Source organism: Canis aureus, chromosome X (assembly GCF_053574225.1).
Source record: "Canis aureus isolate CA01 chromosome X, VMU_Caureus_v.1.0, whole genome shotgun sequence".
NCBI lineage: Eukaryota > Metazoa > Chordata > Mammalia > Carnivora > Canidae > Canis > Canis aureus.
Genome location: NC_135649.1, coordinates 32,427,701 through 32,448,967, shown reverse-complemented (window position 1 = coordinate 32,448,967; position 21,267 = coordinate 32,427,701). Strand labels below are relative to the sequence as shown.

Below are 21,267 nucleotides of genomic sequence, written 5' to 3'. Positions count from 1 at the left end.
TCCTTCTACATGGTATCTCTCTGAACCAGGCCTCCTCCTCCTTTTCCAGATACCAGTCAGAAGTCCTGATCTACCAAGTTTGCAGGATACCTATAAATTGGGTTTTCTTGCTTGTATTAACATTTTACATTCACTTTATTACCTATTCTGGGTGTGTGTCTGAGGCCTTCTGTATCATTTCTGATCTTCCTAGTTTTTTTCTTGAGTATTACTAGGCATTGCCTTAGTTTTAGTTCCTCTTTCTTAATTATACATGTATTCTGAAGAGCTTCCAGAGACACAGTAGTTACTAATGCAGAGCCCCCACCAATGCTTCACTGGAGGAGTTTTTAATGAATTGACCAGCCATATATTACCATCAACATCATCATTATCATTAATATTAGTCTCTATTTTTCCTGTGCTCCTGCTCCTGGTTTCTTCCTTTTTTTTTCTCTTTTTTCTTTTAATTTTTTTTAACTTTCAGACATGAACATTTTGCCCACACACACACAAAGTATAAAGAATTTCTATATTTCCTTCACTCAGCTTTTCCAAATTTTAACATCTTACATAATCACTGTAACTGAGAACAGTATTGGTAGAATGCTAGTAACTAATCTACAGATATTCAAATTTCACCAATAGTACCATCAATGTCCTTTTTCTAGTCCAGGATCCAACCTGGGATCACACATTGCATTAAGCTGTCATTCTCCTCCCCTAATCTGTGACAATTCCTCAGTATTTCTTTGTCTTTTATGACCTCGACACTTTTGAGAACATCTTTCTGACTCCTTGAAGCAACTAAGCAACTCCTTGAAGTCATAAGTAACTAAGAAAGCTCCTGCCTACAGTAGATCTAGCAAAATACCAAATCATGAAGCTGCTTTGAAATGACCTTTTATATCATCTTCAATAAAACTACACTTAGGCACCCAAAGACTGAAAAGGGACGAATTCTATGACATTATTTGATCATCTTTTTGCGGTAAGACAGAAATCTGACAGAACAGTATATGTGAAAGTGCTTGAAACAGCAAAAGAGTTTTGGAATAGAAAGCAGTAGGGAGGGACCCCTGGGTGGCTCAGTGGTTGAGCATCTGTCTGCCTTTGGCTCAGGTCATGATCCCGGGATCCAGGATCGAGCCCCGCATCGGGCTCCCTGCGAGGAGCCTGCTTCTCCCTCTATGTCTCTGCCTCTCTGTGTCTCTCATGAATAAATAAATAAATCTTTAAAAAAATAAAAGAAAGCAGTAGGAAGGGGCACCTGGGTGGCTCAATGATTGAGCCTCTGCCTTTGGCTCAGGTTGTGATTCCATGGTCCTGGGATTGAGTCACATATTGGGTTCCCCACAGGGCGCCTGCTCCTCCTTCTGCCTGTGTCTCTGCCTCTCTCTGTGTGTCTCTCATGAATAAATAAATAAAATCTTAAAAAAGAAAACAGTAGGGACATCATGCTCAAAGGGAATAGCAGATGTGGCCAGTGTAAGACAGAAGAAGGGCACCTAAGTGACTGGTGAGGGGTATCATAGAGTAATTTAATTTTTCAATAAAAATGCATTAATCAGAATGCCAAGAGTTCAAACTGGAAAGGTTCTGAATTGTAGCTTCTTTTTTTTAAGATTTTATTTATTTATTCATGAGTGACAGAGAGAGAGAGAGGCAGAGACACAGGCAGAGGGAGAAGGAGGCTCCATATGGAACTTGATCCCAGGACCTCAGGATCACACCCTGAGCAGAAAGAAGGTAGAAGCTCAATCACTGAGCCACCAAGGCATCCCTGAATTGTAGTTTGAAATGCATTCTAAAAACCACCTCTCGGGATCCCCGGGTGGCGCAGGGGTTTGGCGCCTGCCTTTGGCCCAGGGCACGATCCTGGAGACCCGGGATCGAATCCCACATCGGGCTCCCAGCATGGAGCCTGCTTCTCCCTCTGCCTGTGTCTCTGCCTCTCTCTCTCTCTCTTTCTCTCTCTGTGACTATCATAAATAAATAAACATTTAAAAAAAAGAAAAAAAAGAAAAAATAAAAAAAAATAAAAACCACCTCTCTTGGGATCCCTGGGTGGCGCAGTGGTTTGGTGCCTGCCTTTGGCCTGGGGCGCGATCCTGGAGACCCAGGATCAAATCCCACATCGGGCTCCTGGTGCATGGAGCCTGCTTATCCCTCTGCCTGTGTCTCTGCCTCTCTCTCTCTCTCTCTCTCTCTCTCTGACTATCATAAATAAATAAATAAAATTAAACAAAAAACCACCTCCCTCTAAATAAAATGCTCCATAGAGTTTTGTTTCGGCTGTTAATTCTCTCACCAGTAAAGGTAAGAGGACTCACTATCACTTTCAGAGAATATACTTCATCACCGAAACTCTACAGCAAGGTCATTTCTGTATCCAGCTGCATCACCGTTCTAATCAACTAATGAGAAACAGAGCCGCTTCTCATGATCACAGGTCAAGATTTCACCCAGGATCAGCAAAGCTGGATTCAAGACTGCTCTTCTTTCAACTCTCTCAGCGTGTGCTCACCACTTCAGATTCCTGGGAAGACTTACAAAATGCAAAGTATCATTAAATGAAGGACCTGATGTTCCTAGAGGAACCCTAGAATTGGGCCTTTCCATGGGCAGATCCGGAGAAGGTGGGAAAAGGCAGAAAGGGAAAGGGAGGAATACGCCTGCGTGTCTTCAGTGTGCTGGGCACTTCCCCATCCGCAGCAGTTGCAGTCTGCAACAGTATCCTCATTTTCCATAAACACTGTTGTGATTACTTAGATATATGATATGTGATTACATTCCCAGCTACTGTTCTGAACCCAAGAGAGTGCACTCAAGCTGGCAAGTAGGTTTTTAAGGACTTGTCTGGCAAATGCTTACCCACTGCAGGGATTAAGGGGCTCACTAAGCACTTGTCCATTGACACAATGGCTGTCAATCAAATTCTATTGATTCCTCTAAAAGCTTCTGGAGTTCAGGAGCTACTCAATCCAAGAGCACTTTACTTTGCGTCCAAGGAGCTAAATGCCAACCTGGTTCACACAGCCTCTTAACCTTCCTGGTACAACCTCTTTATTTGGCTTATGGCTAAAATACTTTTCCCACCCCCAGCCGAGTCCTCTGGACTCTCCTCCGCCAATTTCGGGTAAGATTTGCGTTAGTTTTTGCAAACCAGAGTCTGGGGCACGCTGACAGTGTCCCAACTCTGCTGTTCCCTCAATTTCCTCTGGCTTCACCGGGGAAGCTCCAGAGCAGTGCCAGGTCTAGAGTGAAAAGAATGAGGGGCACCAAAGAGGTGCCAAACAACTCAGTCATCAAAGCAGACCATTTTTAGTGCACCATTTTTAAAAAGTCAAAAAGTATGGCAAAACTCCATGATGAGCAAATTCTCAAAATTTAAAATACAGGATCGCACCCTGCACTGGCAGGACCCTGCCTCTACGGCCTCACCCTACTCCCAACCCTGGGGCTCCAATTCAACTTAATTGACAGAAACAGGCGACCGGCCGTAGTCTGCCCACATCCTTTTTAGAGACACTGCATTAAATATTATTTCTGTTAGTTGCCGAGATTTTGTCGGCGTCCCCTTAAATACTGCAGAGGTCTCTAGGCGGGCACGCCGGGACCTCACCCGCCCTCCCCACTCGCAGGGCTCTCCCGGAGCCCAGCTGCCGGGCCCGGGTATCCCCTGGGGCCGCCGGTCCCCGGGCCAGGTCAGGTGCCACGGCAGGCGGCGGGCGCGGAGGGCGGCCCCGGCCCGACTCACGGCTCCGCCCCCCGCGCGCCGAGCCACTCAGCCACCCGCCGGCCCGCGCGCTGGGGCTCGGCGCCCGCCCCGGCCCGCCCCGGCCCGCCCCCGACGCCGGCCGCCCGGGCGCCGGCTCGCCCTATATAAATCGGCCATTTGTGTCGCTCCGCCCCAGAGTCCCGGAGTCCCAGCCGGTTCCTACCGCAGTCCCGCAGGCGCCCGGCTCGTTCCTTTCAATATGACAGATGCCGCTGTGTCCTTCGCCAAGGACTTCCTGGCGGGTGGAGTGGCCGCTGCCATCTCCAAGACGGCGGTCGCGCCCATCGAGCGGGTCAAGCTGCTGCTGCAGGTACGTCCCGGGACTGGAGAGTCCGACCCAGGAAGTGGGGGAGGGGGCGCGCGGAAAGCCTCTGTTCCGGGGCTGGAGGGGGGCCAACTCTTCGGCCTGACGGGCGGCAAGCGGCCCGGTGCGGGCAGGGGTGGCGGAGGAGGCGGGCCGAAAGGCCAAGTCGAGGGAGGCGCTTTAGTGACCCGAACTTCTGGCGCAGGGAGGCGAGGGGGCCCAGGGCCTTGGCATCCCGGGGACCGCGAGCTGGGAGGGGGCGGCCCGGCAGTGGCCGTCTTCCCGGGGCGCGGAGGGCAAGGGCGAAGCCTGGAAGCAGGTGCTGGAGGGAGGGACGCCCGGCCGTGCGGAAGGCCTCAAGGTCGCGGCAAGGGGATAACGGGCTCGCGGAGGCCATGCGGCAGGTCGAGGGGCCGCGCTGCCGGCGGCCGCGCTCTCCCCACGCGGGGCCGGAAGCCGGCGCCGGGAAGCGCGTGTGCCTGCTGCGTCCGCCCCCGCGCAGCCGCCGGCGCGTCCCCGCCGCCCGCCTCCCTGCGTCGCGCTCTCGCCCGCTCCGGCTCTAGAGGGCGCGCCCGCACGGGCGCAGGGGTGGTGGCCCGCGGGTCACCTCTAGGAGAGAGCAGGGGCGGAGCCGGAGGGAAGCAGCTCCCGGGACCCGAGGCCTAGGACACGGTCACCTCGGTGGCCGCGCCCTACGTGGGACAGGCCCAGGTGCCTCTGAACCTGGACCTGAGGTAATGACCTTTCTCCCAGGTCTAAAGGTCACGGGTCCGCCCCAGCGTGCCCCCTCCCCACCCGAAGGGGCGGAGGCTTAATGCCTTCTAAGGGTGCTGAGCACTTCCTCGGTGATGGCCTCAGAGGGTTAGGATCTAGAAGATTAGATTCGGGAAGTAGCAAACCTTAAAGCGCGGTCAGCGAGACAGGATAATACTCTTCCTTTTTCCCCTTCTCCGTGGTTGTAAATCTCCCTGTTGGCCTCCTTCTTGTCTCTCAGGTGCAGCACGCCAGCAAGCAAATCACTGCAGATAAGCAATACAAGGGCATTATAGACTGCGTGGTTCGTATTCCCAAGGAGCAGGGAGTCCTGTCCTTCTGGCGTGGTAACCTGGCCAATGTCATCAGATACTTCCCCACCCAGGCTCTCAACTTCGCCTTCAAAGATAAATACAAGCAGATTTTCCTGGGTGGTGTGGACAAGAGAACCCAGTTTTGGCGCTACTTTGCAGGGAACCTGGCGTCAGGTGGCGCCGCTGGAGCCACATCCTTGTGTTTTGTGTATCCTCTCGATTTTGCCCGAACCCGTCTAGCAGCTGATGTGGGCAAAGCTGGAGCTGAAAGAGAATTCAGAGGGCTCGGTGACTGCCTGGTTAAGATCTACAAGTCTGATGGGATTAGGGGCCTGTACCAAGGCTTTAACGTATCTGTGCAGGGTATTATCATCTACCGAGCTGCCTACTTCGGTATCTATGACACTGCAAAGGGTAAGCTTGCCATGTGCTTCGAAGCTGTGTTTCTTTCATCTAAAAGATCATTAATACCATTCCCATTTTCCAGAGTCACAGATTTTCTGTAATTGCTGTAGGAAGTCATGGTCACCTAGTGCAAACTTAGTGTACAGATGAGATGTGGGGATGGGGATGGGGTGTAGAAATCAACAAGCCACTGAAACTCTGCTTTCTAGTAAAAGCATCTTCTTTCCTGTCCTCAGGAATGCTTCCAGATCCCAAGAATACTCACATTTTCATCAGCTGGATGATCGCACAATCCGTCACAGCAGTGGCTGGGTTGACTTCCTACCCATTTGACACTGTTCGTCGCCGGATGATGATGCAGTCAGGGCGCAAAGGAAGTAAGTTCCACTTGAGCAAAAAGATAAAGATGCGGCCCTTGACAGGCTGTGGCCACAAGCTAGTGATGCCTGACTTTAAAAATGCAGTCTGTTCTAATGGCCAGAATGGGGTTGATTGTGTCCGCCCCTCTGTGGGCCCTTTGGATACCTATGAATGAGGGTGCTTAAATGATAATAGAGGTTAAAACCAATAAGTAGTCTACATACATAGCCCCATTGTTCTCTACTCACTCCATTAATATTTCAGGATCGCCCACATGAAATGTGCAAAATGTTGGGTTTCCTAGAACTACCATTCATTCTTGGAGGCGGGGCTCCAGTTTAGTAAATCCTGGGACTCTCCTCAGCCTTTGGTCACCAACTCCGTGTCTTTATTCTTTGCAGCTGACATCATGTACACAGGCACGCTCGACTGCTGGAGGAAGATTGCCCGTGATGAAGGAGGCAAAGCTTTTTTCAAGGGGGCATGGTCCAATGTTCTCAGAGGCATGGGTGGTGCTTTTGTGCTTGTATTGTATGATGAAATCAAGAAGTTCACATAAGTTATTTCCTAGTTTTTCCCCCTGTGAACAGGCATGTTGTATTATATAACATATCTTGAGCATTCTTGACAGACTGCTGGCTGTCTGTTTATCAATGGCAACTATTTACTGGTTGAAAATGGGAAGCAATAATATTCATCTGACCAGTTTTCTCTTAAAGCCATTTCCATGATGATGGGACTCAATTATATTTTTTATTTCAGTCACTCCTGATAAATAAATTTGAAGAAATAAAAAATATCTGAAGTATATTTTGTTTCTGACTTAATTTACATATTCAAGCGAGTGCTACATTTGAGTAAATGTTACATGTTTAATAAATGCTATAGTACCTCCTGAGGTAGAGAGCTTTCTTTTCAAACCAGTCTCTTAGCCCTTCACTTCTCAAAGAATACCTTGCTTGTGTGACCCATCAATATTCCAATACAATAGCAAGAGGAGGGACACCTGGGTGGCTCAGTAGTTGAGCATCTGCCTTTGGCTCAGGTGGTGATCCTGGGGTCCTGGGATTGAGTCCCACATCAGGCTCCCTGCATGGAACCTGCTTCTTCCTCTGCCTATGTCTCTGCCTCTCTCTCTCTCTGTCTCTTGAATAAATAAATTTTTTTTAATAAATATTTTCTTACAAAAAATAGCAAAAGGAAATTCTGGCCCAGTGTATCCAAAACCACAAGTCCATTGCCTGTGGAGGATCATAACTGAGCTTTCTCCAAAAAGGACTATGTACCCACCTTTCCAGGTCCTGTGATTATTAATCAGGAAATGTAAACTAAATTGTTTACTTTAAAATGATGGTTGTATGGATTTTATCTAAAGAGGAAAAAATAATAAAATATAAGGTAATAATAGCAACATTTCATCCAATTGCCTTCCCTCATTCATTTTTTACCTGGCCCATGCCATTTTAATCCCATTCAAAGTAGAGGATTAGAGCTGGCACTGTTTTGCAGTGCTGGCCAAGATTACAGAGGGAGCGAGACAACTGCCACCACCTCAAAACTCATTCCATAAAGAAGAGGAAATGTAGCCACTGCTGTGTTTTGTCAGACATGCTAATAAGCCTGGTCAGTGGAGGACATTTATTTCTTTTGGATAAGCCCTTACCCGGGATCCACATGAGAAGTGGTTTACAGTTTCTGTAGCTCCTGGCGAGGCCCCAGAAATTCAGTGGATTTCGCCTGTAACCTGAGGTTTAAAGAACAAAGCCATGGCTGTCAAGAAGTAACCCTGGAAGTAGAATGATGGGTGATCCGTGAGTCCAGGTGAAACCCATTGCTGAGGAACAGCACCCACTCTGGCATGTTTAAGTGCAGCTCACGGGCAGGGAGGGTCTGCCTGGTGGGGAGTCAACACCAAGGGAACCTAAGGGAGGTGCTCGTTGCACACCCCCTGGCTAAGCACCAGGATCTCAGTATGGCTCTAGTTAAGAACACTTCACAATGTACACTTATATCAAGACTTCAAGTTGTAGACCTGAAATATATACCATTTTTAGATGTTAAAGATCTCTAAAAAGCTTTTAAAAAACGAAAGCTGTGTTGTGGTATCAGAGAAGCCTGGACTCTGCTGTTTGGTTGTGCTTTTAAGCAAGTTATTTGATTTCTCTAAGCCTTGATTTTCTTAATCTATAAAATCAGGATAATAAGGCCTGCCTCAGAAGTTTGTTGCAAGAATTAAATAATTTTGTAAAGCACCTACCATAGAACATATGTAATAAAGACTCTGTAAGTGGTAACTGGTCATTGTTAGGAGGCAGTGAAGGTTTCAGGGGCTCCAGAATCAGAAGTACTTGGATTTAAGGGGTGTTTGGCTGGTTCAGCCCATAGAGCATGTGACTCTTGATCTCAGAGCTGAGTTCAAGCCCCACCTTGGGTGTAGAGCTTACATACATACATATATAAATGTGTTAAATTTTTTTTTAAAAAAAAGAAGTACTTCAATTTGGATCCTGGCTCTGCTGTTTACTTAGCTGTATGACCTTGGGCAAATCAGTCTCTCGAGTCTCAGTTTCCTCATTCATAAAATGGGCATATAATGGTGCTAAACATATTTCCTAGGGGTGTTGTGAGTGAGGATTAAGTAATATAAAGCATGTAGAACAAGCATGGCATCTGGCATCCAGTAAGCAAGCATTCCAATGTGGATTTTTCACAATTATGCTCCATTTTGTTGAATGAAGATTTGCCTAAGCAGAGCACTACATAAGAATGAATTCAGCCAACAGACACATGAAAAGATGATCAACATCATTCATCGTAGGGGAAATGCAAATTAAGCCCACAATGAGATGTCCTCCCTCACACCTGTTAGAATGGTTACTATCAAAAAGACAAGAGATAACAAGCATTGGCAAAGATGTGGAGAAAAGGGAAGCCTCTTGCCCTGTTGGTGGGAATGTAAATTGGTGCAGCCACTATGGAAAACAGTATGGATGTTTCTCAGAAACATAAAAATAAAAATGCCATAAGATCCAGTAATTTCACGACTGGGTATTTACCCAAACAAACTGAAAACACCAATTCAAAAAACACATATGCACCCCTGTTCACTGCAGCATTATTTACAACAGCCAAGATATGGAAGCAACCAAGTGCCTACTGATAGATGAATGGATAAAGAAGATGTGGTATATATAATGGAATATTACTCAGCCATAGAAAAGAATGAGATCTTGCTATTTGTGACAACACAGATGGACCTGAAGGGTAATGTGCTAAATAAAAGAAATCAGAGAAAGCCAAGTACCATATGATTTCATTTCTAGGTAGAATCTAAAAACAAAAAAACAAGCCAACAGACACACAAACAGAAACAATCTCAAATACAGAGACCAAACTGGTGGTTGCCAGAGGGGAGCAGGGTGGGGGGATGGGCAAAATAAGCAAAAAGGATTAAGAGATACTAACTTCCAGTTATAAAATAATTAAGTCACAGGGATGTAAAGTCCAGCATAGGGAATATAGTCAATAATATCATAATAACCATGTATGGTGACAGATGGGAGACTACGGTTATCCTGGTGAGCATTGCGTAATGTACAGAATCGTCAAATCGCTCAGTTGTTGTCCTGAAACTAACATAATATTGTATGCCGACTATACTTCAATTTGAAAAAGAGAATGAATTCAAGCCTACTTTTCTTTTTTCTGCAACAGACTAGACATACTGTGTCACATTTATATAAAATAAACTTCAGCTTAGGTATTTTTCAGTTGTATATTTGATCCTGGAAAGGGATAAGGGGCTCTCCTCTTAGGGCCGCCAACCACAACACAATGGAACCCAAACCCCCTCTCCGGTTATTACGATAGATGTGGGCTCACTGATCTGATAGCTATTAAAATAAACCTGGGACCAGGCATTAATGATCAGAAAGCAATGATCAGATGCACCACTTCGGTGCATCCTACAATTGGGTGGCTGACATTGATGAGGGGTTTTTTGTTGTTGTTCTTTCTATTCTTGTTGTTCAATGATTTTTGAAATTTAATTTAAAGACAAAGTGGTTTTAATCTCTCCAAGCTGTGCAGGATAGTGCTATAGAATTCATTATGTCCATTATGTTCATGCGAACATTGATGGTACACAATCTTAGCAACACCCTAATTTATGCCGTTGTTTTGTTACTATTCAATGCATAACAGAATCCGTGAAGCCTGATTCCAGGTGAGAGAGCCAGAATACAGGTCAGCTCGCGCACAGCCGCGCTTTCCATTCCAGGGGCCTCTCCACTCAGTCACTGGAGGCGGTGTGCTGCGGGTGCTCCGGACCGCCGGAGAAAGAAACCAGGGGTGTCTCCCCACAGGGGCAGTTTTCGTGGATGGTAAGTCATTTAAGCCATTATTTTTGTATGAAAAGAGATGCAGATATGTTAGAGAGTCTCTTGCACAATTTGAATGCATTTTAAAAACATAAGCTGCAAAGAGAGTTCTTGTGTACAGAGGACCATTGCTGGCACTATCCCCAGACCCCCGGGGGAACCTATTCAGCTCCTCTGCCATCATGGATACTTTGGTAGAAATTTTTTAAAAGTCCTGCCGTACCGGGTAACGGATTTTCAAGTGTCAGTGTTACTGGGATAAATTTAATTTCTCCTGTGAAGTTTGCAGGTATAGCATTTCTGATTTGGTGAGTTGTTTTTCTTTTAAGATTTATAACACAATTATTATCTCTACATGGTAATCAAAATCAAAGAGTAGAGGAAAGATACAAGACAGAAAGCAAATCTCCGTCCTCCCTCTCCTGTCCCCCGTGCCTCTCCTCAAAAGTAACCATATGAACAGTTTCTGGTAAATCTATTCCCTCCAAAATTGACGGGTATTGTAATAGGACCTGATTTATTTTTATCGGAATCATATTCTGACTGCTTGGATTCAAAATGGCATGGTTCTTTCAGACCAGTGTCAGATTGTGGGGTATACCGGGACTCACAGATGCTGTCAGAGGCAGGAGCATTGTGGAAGGGGTAGCCTCTGGACTCTGAGCAAGGATTTATTTCTAAGTGTGACCCTCTGTTAAAACCCCAAACCAGTGCTTTCCTTTCAGGTTTTAGCTTTGGTTGCTGAGCGACCTGGGGGCAAGCCACTTCTAACATCAGAGCTTTGGTTTCTCCTGTAAAGTCCCTTCCAGTTTCAGATGTTCTCGAGCTCCATCATTTTTACATAAAGCCGAATCGGTGAAAAGACTAGGATTAGGTGATTTAATCCTTCCAGAGAACATTTTTAAATATCTAACACAGTTGTAAGTGAATAGTCTCTGACTCAGAGCAGTCATTTGCAGACTGCGTGGGTGGGTTGGCGTTGGCAAGTAAAATTACAAATGTAAAGATTTACATTAATTTCGGGACCAAGAAGCTGAGCAACAAAATTACAGCTCAGAGTTTGGGTCAAAGGTGACCTGATTTACCTCCAAATAATTAACATCTGTCTTTTCAAAGCCCGATCTTATTATGTATAATGTGCACTTTGGTATGCAGGTGGAGATTTATTTGAACAACAAATACTGGATGTGGCAATTTCTGGACACAAAAAAAATGCCTTGTGTTCCACTTAAAATGTTTGGAGGAGCTTTCCCATCATTTCAGCCATTATTTGCTTTATGTGCAGGTGAACAAGTTCAGATGCATGGTGCTCTTCTTAGCCAAAGGCTTAAAAGAGCCTTTGGTATCCTGGCAACAAATATAAACAATGTTCAAGTGACAGATTGAACGGTTGTTTTTACTGGACCCTCTTCAGAGACAAAACTGAGTTAAATTAAAAGAGTCTATGAATCCATGGCTTTTCCATGACTGTCAAAGAAGGGGACAGTGGAAGAGAGGTCCGATTTTGATGGTCGAACGTTCATTCTGGGATTTCATTTCCTTGGGTCACTTTTGCAACGCAGGCAGAAGATGTGGCATGGTCGAGATTTAAGAGAACGTGCCACATTTGATCATACGACATATTTCACCGACTCTAATGTTTTCACTCCCAAATTGGAGATGGTTGTGGCTGCAAAAACAAACCAGAGCAAAGTCTGTACTTCACTGTTTACAGACAGATTTCCCAGGGCCCCGCGTTTGGGAGTGAAAGGGAAAAGTCTTCTGTCAAAAGGAGATTCCAGTGGCCTGCTGGGCCAGGAGCAGAGACGTCTCATGGCTGGCCGGAGGCAGATGCACAGCGAAGCTAATGACACTTTGGCTTCAGAGCCACCCCTTGCCCGGTCCCCTTCCTAGCCCTGGAAGGCACCATAGCAACGTATTCATTTGGTCATGTGGTTTTGTCAAATGTTCAAAAAAGTAAGGTATGCTCGTGTTTTTGAAAAGAGGGTTCCAAAATTATATAAGCTGGAGTTGCCACAAGACCTGGACCTACTCCTGCTGGTGGAGTTGGGGTAGAGGAAGGGATTCGGGGCCAGCCCTGTGCATCGGGGCAGAGACCTCACCCAAGCTGGGGACTCCGATCTCCCCACTGTTCCCCACTTTCGCACTCAGGACTCGCTTGTGGGACTCTCGAGCTAGAGGTGTCTTTTTTTTTTGAGGTGTCATTTTCAAACACCAAACTTTCTCAGGTGACAGCCAGCCAACTCAACTGCCTTGTGCCTCAGTTTCCCCATCTGGCATATGTGGATACCTAGAGTATCTACCCCACAAGAAGATATTAAAAGGGTTAATATGTGTAAAGCACTTAGAAAAGTGCTGCTTTACGTTATTTTCATTTTACTCATGGGATTTATCCCTGCCTTCCAGATTTTCTAAAATAGTCTCAAGAAAATGCCACATGTACTTACAGAAAGTGAATCACATTCACACACACACACACACACACACACACACAATTATAAAGAAAGGGATACTTTTGAACTGGACTGAACTGGAACACGAGGTTATAGTGATAATTCTGAGCTCTAACTCAAAGCACTTCTTTTACAACAATGATTATGAAGGGGAGCAAAGGCCAAAAAAAAAAAAAAAAAATTCCTCCTGCCTCACACCCAGACCCCACTCACTGCCGGCCCACTGGATACTGTGTGATCACCAAGCAGCCTTGGCTCTTATAGTATTTCAGGGAATCCATGGGGTCCCGGCCTGATTTCCCAACCCTGTGACTTCACTCCCCAGGGAAAGAAGCTGCTGGAAAGAGGTGACTTACTAAGACCTTTGAAAGCAGAAGGATCTCTTTTCACTTTTTCAATGAAACTCGGAGCTCAGGAGTGCATTTATTATAAAAATGGAGACTTGGGGTCGATTTGTCCCAGAAGTGAAGGTCAGGGGGTAAAGGCAGGTGCGTGGGCCACTAGGTAAAAGCATGCCATTTGGCAATTAGGATAGAAAGCAGATTAGATAGAAATCTGGCCAACCGACATCATCATTCCACTTCAGCCCCATGCTTCTCTGTGTGTCTTGGATCACATCATACCTCATTGTGGGCTAGTGCCTTGGTCCGTCCACAAGGAAGACTGGAAATCAGCTTTTCTTGTTGGAGTTACGGTATCATTTCTTAGTTCTCCTACTAGGGGCTTGTGGCCCTTTTCAGAGTTTCCAGAGCCAGACAGATTGGATGAAGCAAAGCCTGTTTCTTGTGATTAAACAACTGATGCAAACAAGTACCAGTGACTTTTAAACTAGAATCAAGATAAGAGCAATTGGACCCCTTCTACGTCCGATGTTGTGCTAAGTACTTCTCAGGACATGGAGGAACTCTCCTGATCCCCTAACAGGCCTGAGAGATAGGAATTCCAATTAATTCTATTTCACAGCTGACAAGACTGAGGCTTGCCCAGGCCAAGATAATGCACTTTGAGCTGTCTGACTTGACAGAGTTTCCAAGAGCACTGCAAGGTGATCCTGTCCAACTCTTTATGAGGGTCACAAAACATATTAAAATATGAAAGCCAGCTAGTTTCAATAACAAAAGACAGAATCCACTTGACAAATATGAAAGAGAAATTGTAATAACCAAAGTATGGTTTACAGAATCCATTTTTAGAGGATGGGTTATTTTCTCTTTGTAGCCAATTTAAGAATTACTGTTGTAAAAAAAAAAATCACTGGCACCTAAAGCTCTAGTGTAAAATTTTACTTTATTCAAGTTTTATCAACTTTTTCAGGACAGACCCTCCTTCTAAATGAAGGCTCTTAGCAAAGAAAGCTGAGCCCCTGTAAGATTGCAGTCCTGGAGGCTCAAAATATGGGGCCCTTGGGTAGGCTTAGCCCAAACCGAGTAACACAAGCACATGGCCAGGTGGTGTTTGGCGCCCCCTCGCCTCTCGCCAGGGTTGGATCCCAGAAAACTGCGGAGACCTGGCTGGGCCTAGGTCTATTTTCCCTGATTGCACCTTACCTGGAGAGACAGTCCTGTGCACCTCTCATTCTACTACGCTTTCTGTGCATGCTTTGCAGTCCCAAACCAAGCCACTTGCATTTGCTGGTCACACTGTCCATCCACTTTCAGGTTTCCAGGCTTTGTGGTACTATTACTACCCCCCCCCCCCAACCCCTGCCCCAGCCTGCCTCTTGGCCAGGACACCATCCTTCAAGACGCAGCTGAGATCACACATCCTTGTCCTCCTCGAGCCTTCCCCAGACTCCATCACACGGGCTCTCTGCCCTCTTCTTTGAATGGCTAAAGTAGTCGGTTTGTATCAGTTCCGTGGGCACAGTGACTTTGTCTATATTCGTGGTTGTATCCTCTGGGCCTAGAACAGTGCCTGGCACATAGTAGGTATTCAAGAAATAATCATTAAGCGATTGGAGTACAATGTTTATTTCACAGTATGGTAGCTACGTGTTTATTTGTCTGTTTCCATTAGGGCCTCTGTCTTGATCCTCCCTACATTCCTGACACTGAGCGCAGAACCTGACACATAGTGAATATGTAGTAAATGTCCAGTGGAGAGAAAAAGGAAGGAAGGAAAGATGGAAGGAATGACGGACATGTGGAATTTGTTCCTTTGGTTATCTATCAACATAAGTGAATTTTGGCTGCATCCAGCCTCTTGCTACCTGGGAACAATTCTGCAATAATAAACGGCATGGGGCCTTCCTGACTTGCATCTGTGGTTTGTCCAGTTCCTGGGCTTACAGGGAGGATACAGCAGGGGTTTGGAAATCCTGTACTACTGGTATGTTGTCCATGCTAGAGAACTAGAGAGCCAGGGGCTGGGGACACCTCCCTCCCCAAATCTGCATAAAAACGGGTCTGAGTCCACATCAGGTGCTCCTACCATCCCGGGAACATATGCTGCCCATTTGATCATAACCCCCTAACACAGAGCCCTCCATACCGTAAATACTTGATGGGTATCTGATTGTGATGGTGACAATGCTGAACACTGATTGTCACACAAGATGACTCAGGCCACTCCAGGGGAGAGGAACAGGCATGTTATTGGGGCACCTGAGGACGCTGCCATCAGAGCTGTACCAACTGCACACCCACGTGACCTATTAGGGCTGATTAGACCAGACATACTTCTGCGTCTGGGCCTGATGTTCCCAGCTCCTAAGACAGCATGGTCATTGAAAGCAGTCAGAACCCTAGAATGAACATGACCCTCTTTGACCTGCTCTGAAAGCGAGTGAGTTTGTTCTTTCCCTCCTTCTCCCCCTTTCTCTCTCCTTCCATCTCTGTCTCTCTGTCTCTCTGTTTCTCTGTGTGTGTGTCTCTCTCAGGTGGATGGGAAGTGCCTGGGGGTACCAGGGTCTTGGTCTCTTGCTGCTCACCCATAGTCATTTCTTGAGCATTTTCCTGTGGGCCAGGCACTCTTCTAATTGTGTTTGGATTCTCTCATTCAATCCTTTCAGCAGCTTTCTGGTGCGAGTGCTATGATGACCATTTCTCAGGCGAGAAAACCGAGGCACCTGACAAGCCACATAAAGCACCTGCGGCTGGACGCAGAGGCCCTGCCACTTAGAGAGGGCCAGGGAGCAGCGCAGGATGGTTTGGTGCCTGGCAAATGAGCAAGGAGAGCTGAGGAAGGGGAATGGTTCAGTCTGGGAACCATCGGCCTGTTTGGGGACTGATCCAACGTCAGTCAGCCGTGAGAAGCACTCGGTGTAGTGCTTTATTAAGAGCATGACTCTGCCTCTTTCCAGCTGCGAGGTGGTGGGCAGGATACTAAGCTCTCAGGACCTCAGCTTGCTCAGCTGTGAAATGGGGTCAAGAACAGCACTGTAGTGCGGAATAAATGAATCCGTGTTTGCGAGGTGCCTGGGATAGAGCTTGGCACCCAGTGCGTACGTAAGTGGGGAAGGCCTGCCGGGCCAGCCTCATCCTTTTAGAGGCCGGCTTTTTCAAGGGACACTTTGTAGGGGGCGCTCTCAGCGTGCCGGCAAGGTAGTCCGCTGTCAACGGGGGAGTGGCGGAGGGAAACGTCCTCACCTGCCACGGGCGGAACCGAGGGCGAGCACCGGGCAGAGAGGAGGGCTGGGTGGGCCTTGGGGGGAGACACGGCTGTCATGGGCCTCGTGGCGACTGAAAGCTGTTGGCAGTGCCAGGCAGGATGAGAGACGCAGGCTGAGAAAGCCCCAGCGCAGCGGCCGCGCCCCGGCCGGGCTCCAAGCGCCTCCTCGCGGCTGCCTGCAGAGGGCGCGCTCCTGCGCCCCCGCGCCCCTCCGCCCCTCCGCCCCTCCCCCCGCTCCTGCGCCCCTGCGGCCCTGAGCCCCGCCCGGTCCCCCCTCCCCGCTCCTGCGCCCCCGCGCCCCCGCGCCCCCGCGCCCCTCCGCCCCTCTGCCCCCCCCCGCTCCTGCGCCCCTGCGGCCCCGCGCCCCTCCGCTCCTGCGCCCCTGAGCCCCGCCCCGTCCCCCCTCCCCGCTCCTGCGCCCCTCCGCTCCTGCGCCCCTGCGGCCCCGCGGCCCCGAGGCCCCTGCGCCCCTACGGCCCTGCACGAAAGCCCTGCACCGCTGTGGCCCGCGGGCCCAGGATGCGGTGCCCTCTGCGCAGGCTGCTCCCTCCCCATCTCCGGCCCCCCCACCTCTTCCAAGAAGCCCCCTCTGACTGCTACAGACTCATGCTTCCGACGACCGACTCCCAACTTTTCTTCCACACTGGCGTAATTTAGAACTTGGATACGTGCTGGCTGGTTCCCTAAGTGTGTGGATGCACAGAGCAAGTCTGGGCGGTGCAACAATAGCATAGCTGGTGTTTCTGCCCCCATCACACTCAGCCCCTGGCACACTGGGAGCGAGTGTCCAGCAAACACTTGACTTGCCTTTCTGAGGTCTCGCTATAGTGACTCCTGAGGGAGACTCTCAGGGTCTGATGTCACAGAGCCCCGGGGGTGGCAGAAGAGATGCCTGGCAGGATGCCTGCATGGCCTCCGTTTTTGCTTTGAACCTTCGCTAACGGGATGGGGGGGGGGACTGGGAGGCAGAGCCTTGGTGTGGAGGGTACAGGTCTGCAGAAGAGACTACTGATGGGGAACATTTCAGTACAGAGCCCTGTGCTGGGCCCCAAGGGCACAGGTATAAATAAGCTGCTTCCCCTCATGGGAGGCAGCGTGGAAAAATGGAAACGAGAGATTTCAAGTGGAAAAATACCCCCCACTCTAGCTATGTGACCTTGGGCATACCGTGTCACTTCTTTTAGCCTGTTTCCTCACCTGCATCTCTGATGGGGTCTAGAGTGGGGTGGGGTGCTCAAAGAATACTGGAGTCAGGTCTATAATGTTTGCATTTTCATAAGGAGAATATATTTATCTACTAAGTAATTTATATTATATTTTACTATTATTTTTAATTTATTCTTCAAAGATTTTTATTATTTTTTTATTTATTTATTTTTTAAATATTTTATTTATTTATTCATGAGAGACACACAGAGAAAGGCAGAGACATAGGCAGAGGGAAAAGCAGGCTCCATGCAGGGAGCCCGATGTGGGATTCCATCCCAGGACCCCAGGATCAGGCCCTGGGCTGAAGGCGGCGCTAAACCGCTAAGCCACCCGGGCTGCCCTTTTAATTATTTTTTAAAGTAATCTCTGTACCCAACATGGTGCTCCAACTTACAACCCGCGAATCAAGGGTTGCATGCTCTACGGACTGAGCCAGCCAAGCACCCCTAAATTACATTTTATAGTTGAAAAGTAAAATGGCAGTGTAGCATGTTGTAGCAGTCAAATGATAAAATATTTATGAAACCTCTTTGTTCATTCAGAGAGGCTGCACAAGGCTTGATCAGTTTTTCCATTGCTAAAATACATAGTAGCCAGTTGGTAACTGCTTCTCAAGGAGAAAGAAAATGTTTTCCGGGTGATGATGTGAACAGAAGGCAAGTGACAGGATCCATATACAAATGTGAAAGTTAAGAATGCAAGAAAGTCTAACATGTGCCGAATGACTTGTCCAGACACTCGAGTTGTCCAGATGGCAAATGCTGAATGGCTTCAGAGTCGGGAACGATCGCCAATCACTGTGGGCTGGTGGAGGCAAGACTCAAGTCGGGCCTTGAGGACTGGACTGGATTTCAGTAAAGGAGCATAGGGAAGGGCATCTAGACAGAGGGAATGGCAGAAATAAAGGTGCAGAGGCAGGAAGGTATGAATGGTTGGGCACTGCAAGTGCCAGAGGGCAGAGAGCAGGGCTCTGCTTTGGCTCACTATGGTAGCCCAGTGACTAGCACAGTCCTTGGCACATAGTAGGCTCTCAGAGAGTGTTTGTAGAAGGAACCAACAAATGAGCAAATGAATTTGGCCAGGTTTGAAACCAAAGTTTCCCATAAATTCAGAAAGTCAGAGGACGCCTGGGTGGCTCAGTTGGCTAAATGTCTGCCTTCAGCTCAGGTCATGATCTTGGGGTCCTGGGATGGAGCCCCATGTCAGGGTCCCTGCTCAGCGGAGAGCCTGCTTCTCCCTTTCTCCCTCTCACTCTGCCACTACTCCTCGCTTGTGCTTGCTCTCTCAAAATAAATAAATAAAATCTTTCAAAAGAGAGAAAGAGAGAGTCAGGACAAACAAACAGAAACCAGAAGGACACAGTGACTTAAAGCAAGAACATCACTCACCCACACCCACCACCCGCCAGATTGGAAGCACCCATAAGGGAGGACAGAGCCATGCCTGGCCTGTTCATCCCTATATCCTCAGCACCAAGACCAGGAACCAACACATAGAAAGAGCTCTAGAAACATTTGACGGAGAAGTGAGTGGGTGGATGTGGCGGTTTTCAGAAAGGTATAGACTGTGAAGTCAGAGAGCCCTGAGTTTGAGTCCTGGCTCTGCTGATTATTGCTTGGCTGACTTCTGATGAGTTGCCTAACATCTCTGAGCCTCATTTCTCCTTCTGCCAATAATACCCACTTCACCGGGTTGTCCTGAAGAAGCAGTGGCATAATGTGTATAAAGTGCCTGCTGCCACCCTCAGGAACAGGTCGGAGGCCTCGCCATCACACCCCTTCAACTGGAGCAGATGTGGGTGTCCAACTGGGGCAGCGGGAAAGATGGAGAGAAAGGGATGAGGGGAAAGGATAATCAAGGGGCTTTATTTTCAAAAGGAGACCACAGGGCAATGCCTGGAAACTAAAAGGGGAGATAGGAATGAGCTCAGAAAGAGACAAAGAAAAAAAAAAAAAAAGAAAGAGACAAAGACCTGCCAAGTGGGCTTTACCACCGGAAAGCAGGGAGCCCCCAGGCGACAGGCAGGAGGACCCAGAAGACTCACAGGGGGCTCTGCAGTTCCTGGTCAAGGAAAGGCCCCCTGGCTGCTTCCCAGAGCCTGCAAGGTTTTCGGGCAATGGTATTTCCCAGGACTTTTAGAGACTCGCATGCATTGTCTTCTCTTCTCCCCAAATGTCAGAAAAGCACAGTCCACAAGGGGGCAGCTGACATCTGGCGAAGTCCAATCACCGTAGAAACGCGAGGATGTGAAAAGGCTGGCTTCCCTTGTAGATGCCCCAGCAGGAGAGCCACCGGGAGCAGGATCGCCGGTGGCAGTCCTTCCCCCGCCTCCCTAGCCCGGGTGTGCGGGCTGCGGAGCCCTGACTGATGCCAGGGGACCTCGGTTATTGCTCAGACTTGGCACGGCTGCTGGCTTCTGGCCTAGCTCTCCGGCAGCCTTGCTGTTTGCATCTGCCTCGCAGGGCCCAAGGAGGAACAGAAGGGTCTGATGGCTAGCAGGCCTGAAGGGCTGAGCAGAACTCCTGCGAGTAGATGGATCTTGCCTGTGCCCACTCCATGCAGGGCCCCGGGATTGGGTGTTGGGAGGCGGAAATCCAGAAGAAAGCCTAAGATTCTTTTAACGACCTGAATCTAATGGAAGCGAGGAGGCAAGACCACGCTGAGTCAGAGATGGCTCTGGGATCAGAGAGACCTGGGGTCAGATCCCAGCTCTACTACTTCTTAGCTATATGTCCTAGGACAAGCTATTTAACCTCAGTTTTCTCATCAGGAAAATGGGGAGAGTATCAACAGTACACACCCCACAAGGTGGTTGTGGGGTTTCAGTGAGATAATGTGTCAATGAGATAGTGCCTGGGCAAACAATATTCAATAAATGGTAGCTGGAATCCTTGTTACTGTTCGTAGTAACAATGAAACAATCTGGTATTCACTGAATATAGAAAAAACATAGGAAGACACAGTGGCAGGTAGTTGGAGGTGGGTTTTATCCTGAGTTGTTGAAGATGAAGAAGCAGGAGTTGTGAGCACAGAATGGGGAGGGCATCCGGATAGAGGGAAGGAGACAGTGTCTTCAAGGTTGGCAGGTGGCTTCGTTTGGATGGCCCACTACGCCCGCATTGGCAAGGGTGGAGCTGCCTTACTGGGGCTGAGTGGCTGTAGGCACCGGCAGGCCAGACGAGAGAGGCTGCTTGGCTCCTCATCTCAGCATTAAGAAGCTAGGGAAGTGATATGAGGAAAAGAATGTCTCAGGTGTTTGGGAAAGAAGTCTCGTGGTCGCCAGCCTCAACGTTTTAGAAGAGGAAGGTAAATCCAGGTGAGCAAGTACATTCGAGTTTTCTATAGAGCAACAGAGCCAGTAGAAGATCGATATAGATCAATGAGAGAGAGAGAGAGAGAGAGAGAGAGATTTATTATAGGAATTGACTCATGTGATTATGAAGGCCAAGAAGTCCCAAGAACTGCCATCTGCAAGCTGGAGACCCAGGACAATGGTGATGTAACTCCATCCAAGTCTAAAGGCCTGGGAACCATGTGGCCGATGGCATGTTCCAAGTCCTGGTCAAAGTCCAGAAGCCCAAGAACCAGAAGCATTGATGTCTGAGAGCAGTAGACGATGGATGTCCCAACTCAAGCAAAAGAAAAAAAAATGCAAATTTGCCTTTCCTCCATCTTTTTGTTCTCTTTGGGCCTTCAAGAGATTGGATAATCCCCACCTGCA

General features: G+C 48.1%; 1 protein-coding gene across 1 annotated transcript; it reads left to right on the top strand.

Annotated features, from left to right (window-relative positions):
• Positions 1-3,882: 3,882 nt before the first annotated feature.
• Positions 3,883-6,706, top strand: SLC25A5 (solute carrier family 25 member 5). Its single transcript, XM_077890286.1, has 4 exons — positions 3,883-4,070; positions 5,059-5,545; positions 5,773-5,913; positions 6,298-6,706. Exons 1-4 carry the CDS (start codon positions 3,960-3,962, stop codon positions 6,453-6,455), a joined length of 897 nt encoding a protein of 298 aa, XP_077746412.1. The 5' UTR covers positions 3,883-3,959; the 3' UTR covers positions 6,456-6,706.
• The last annotated feature ends 14,561 nt before the right edge of the window (positions 6,707-21,267 follow it).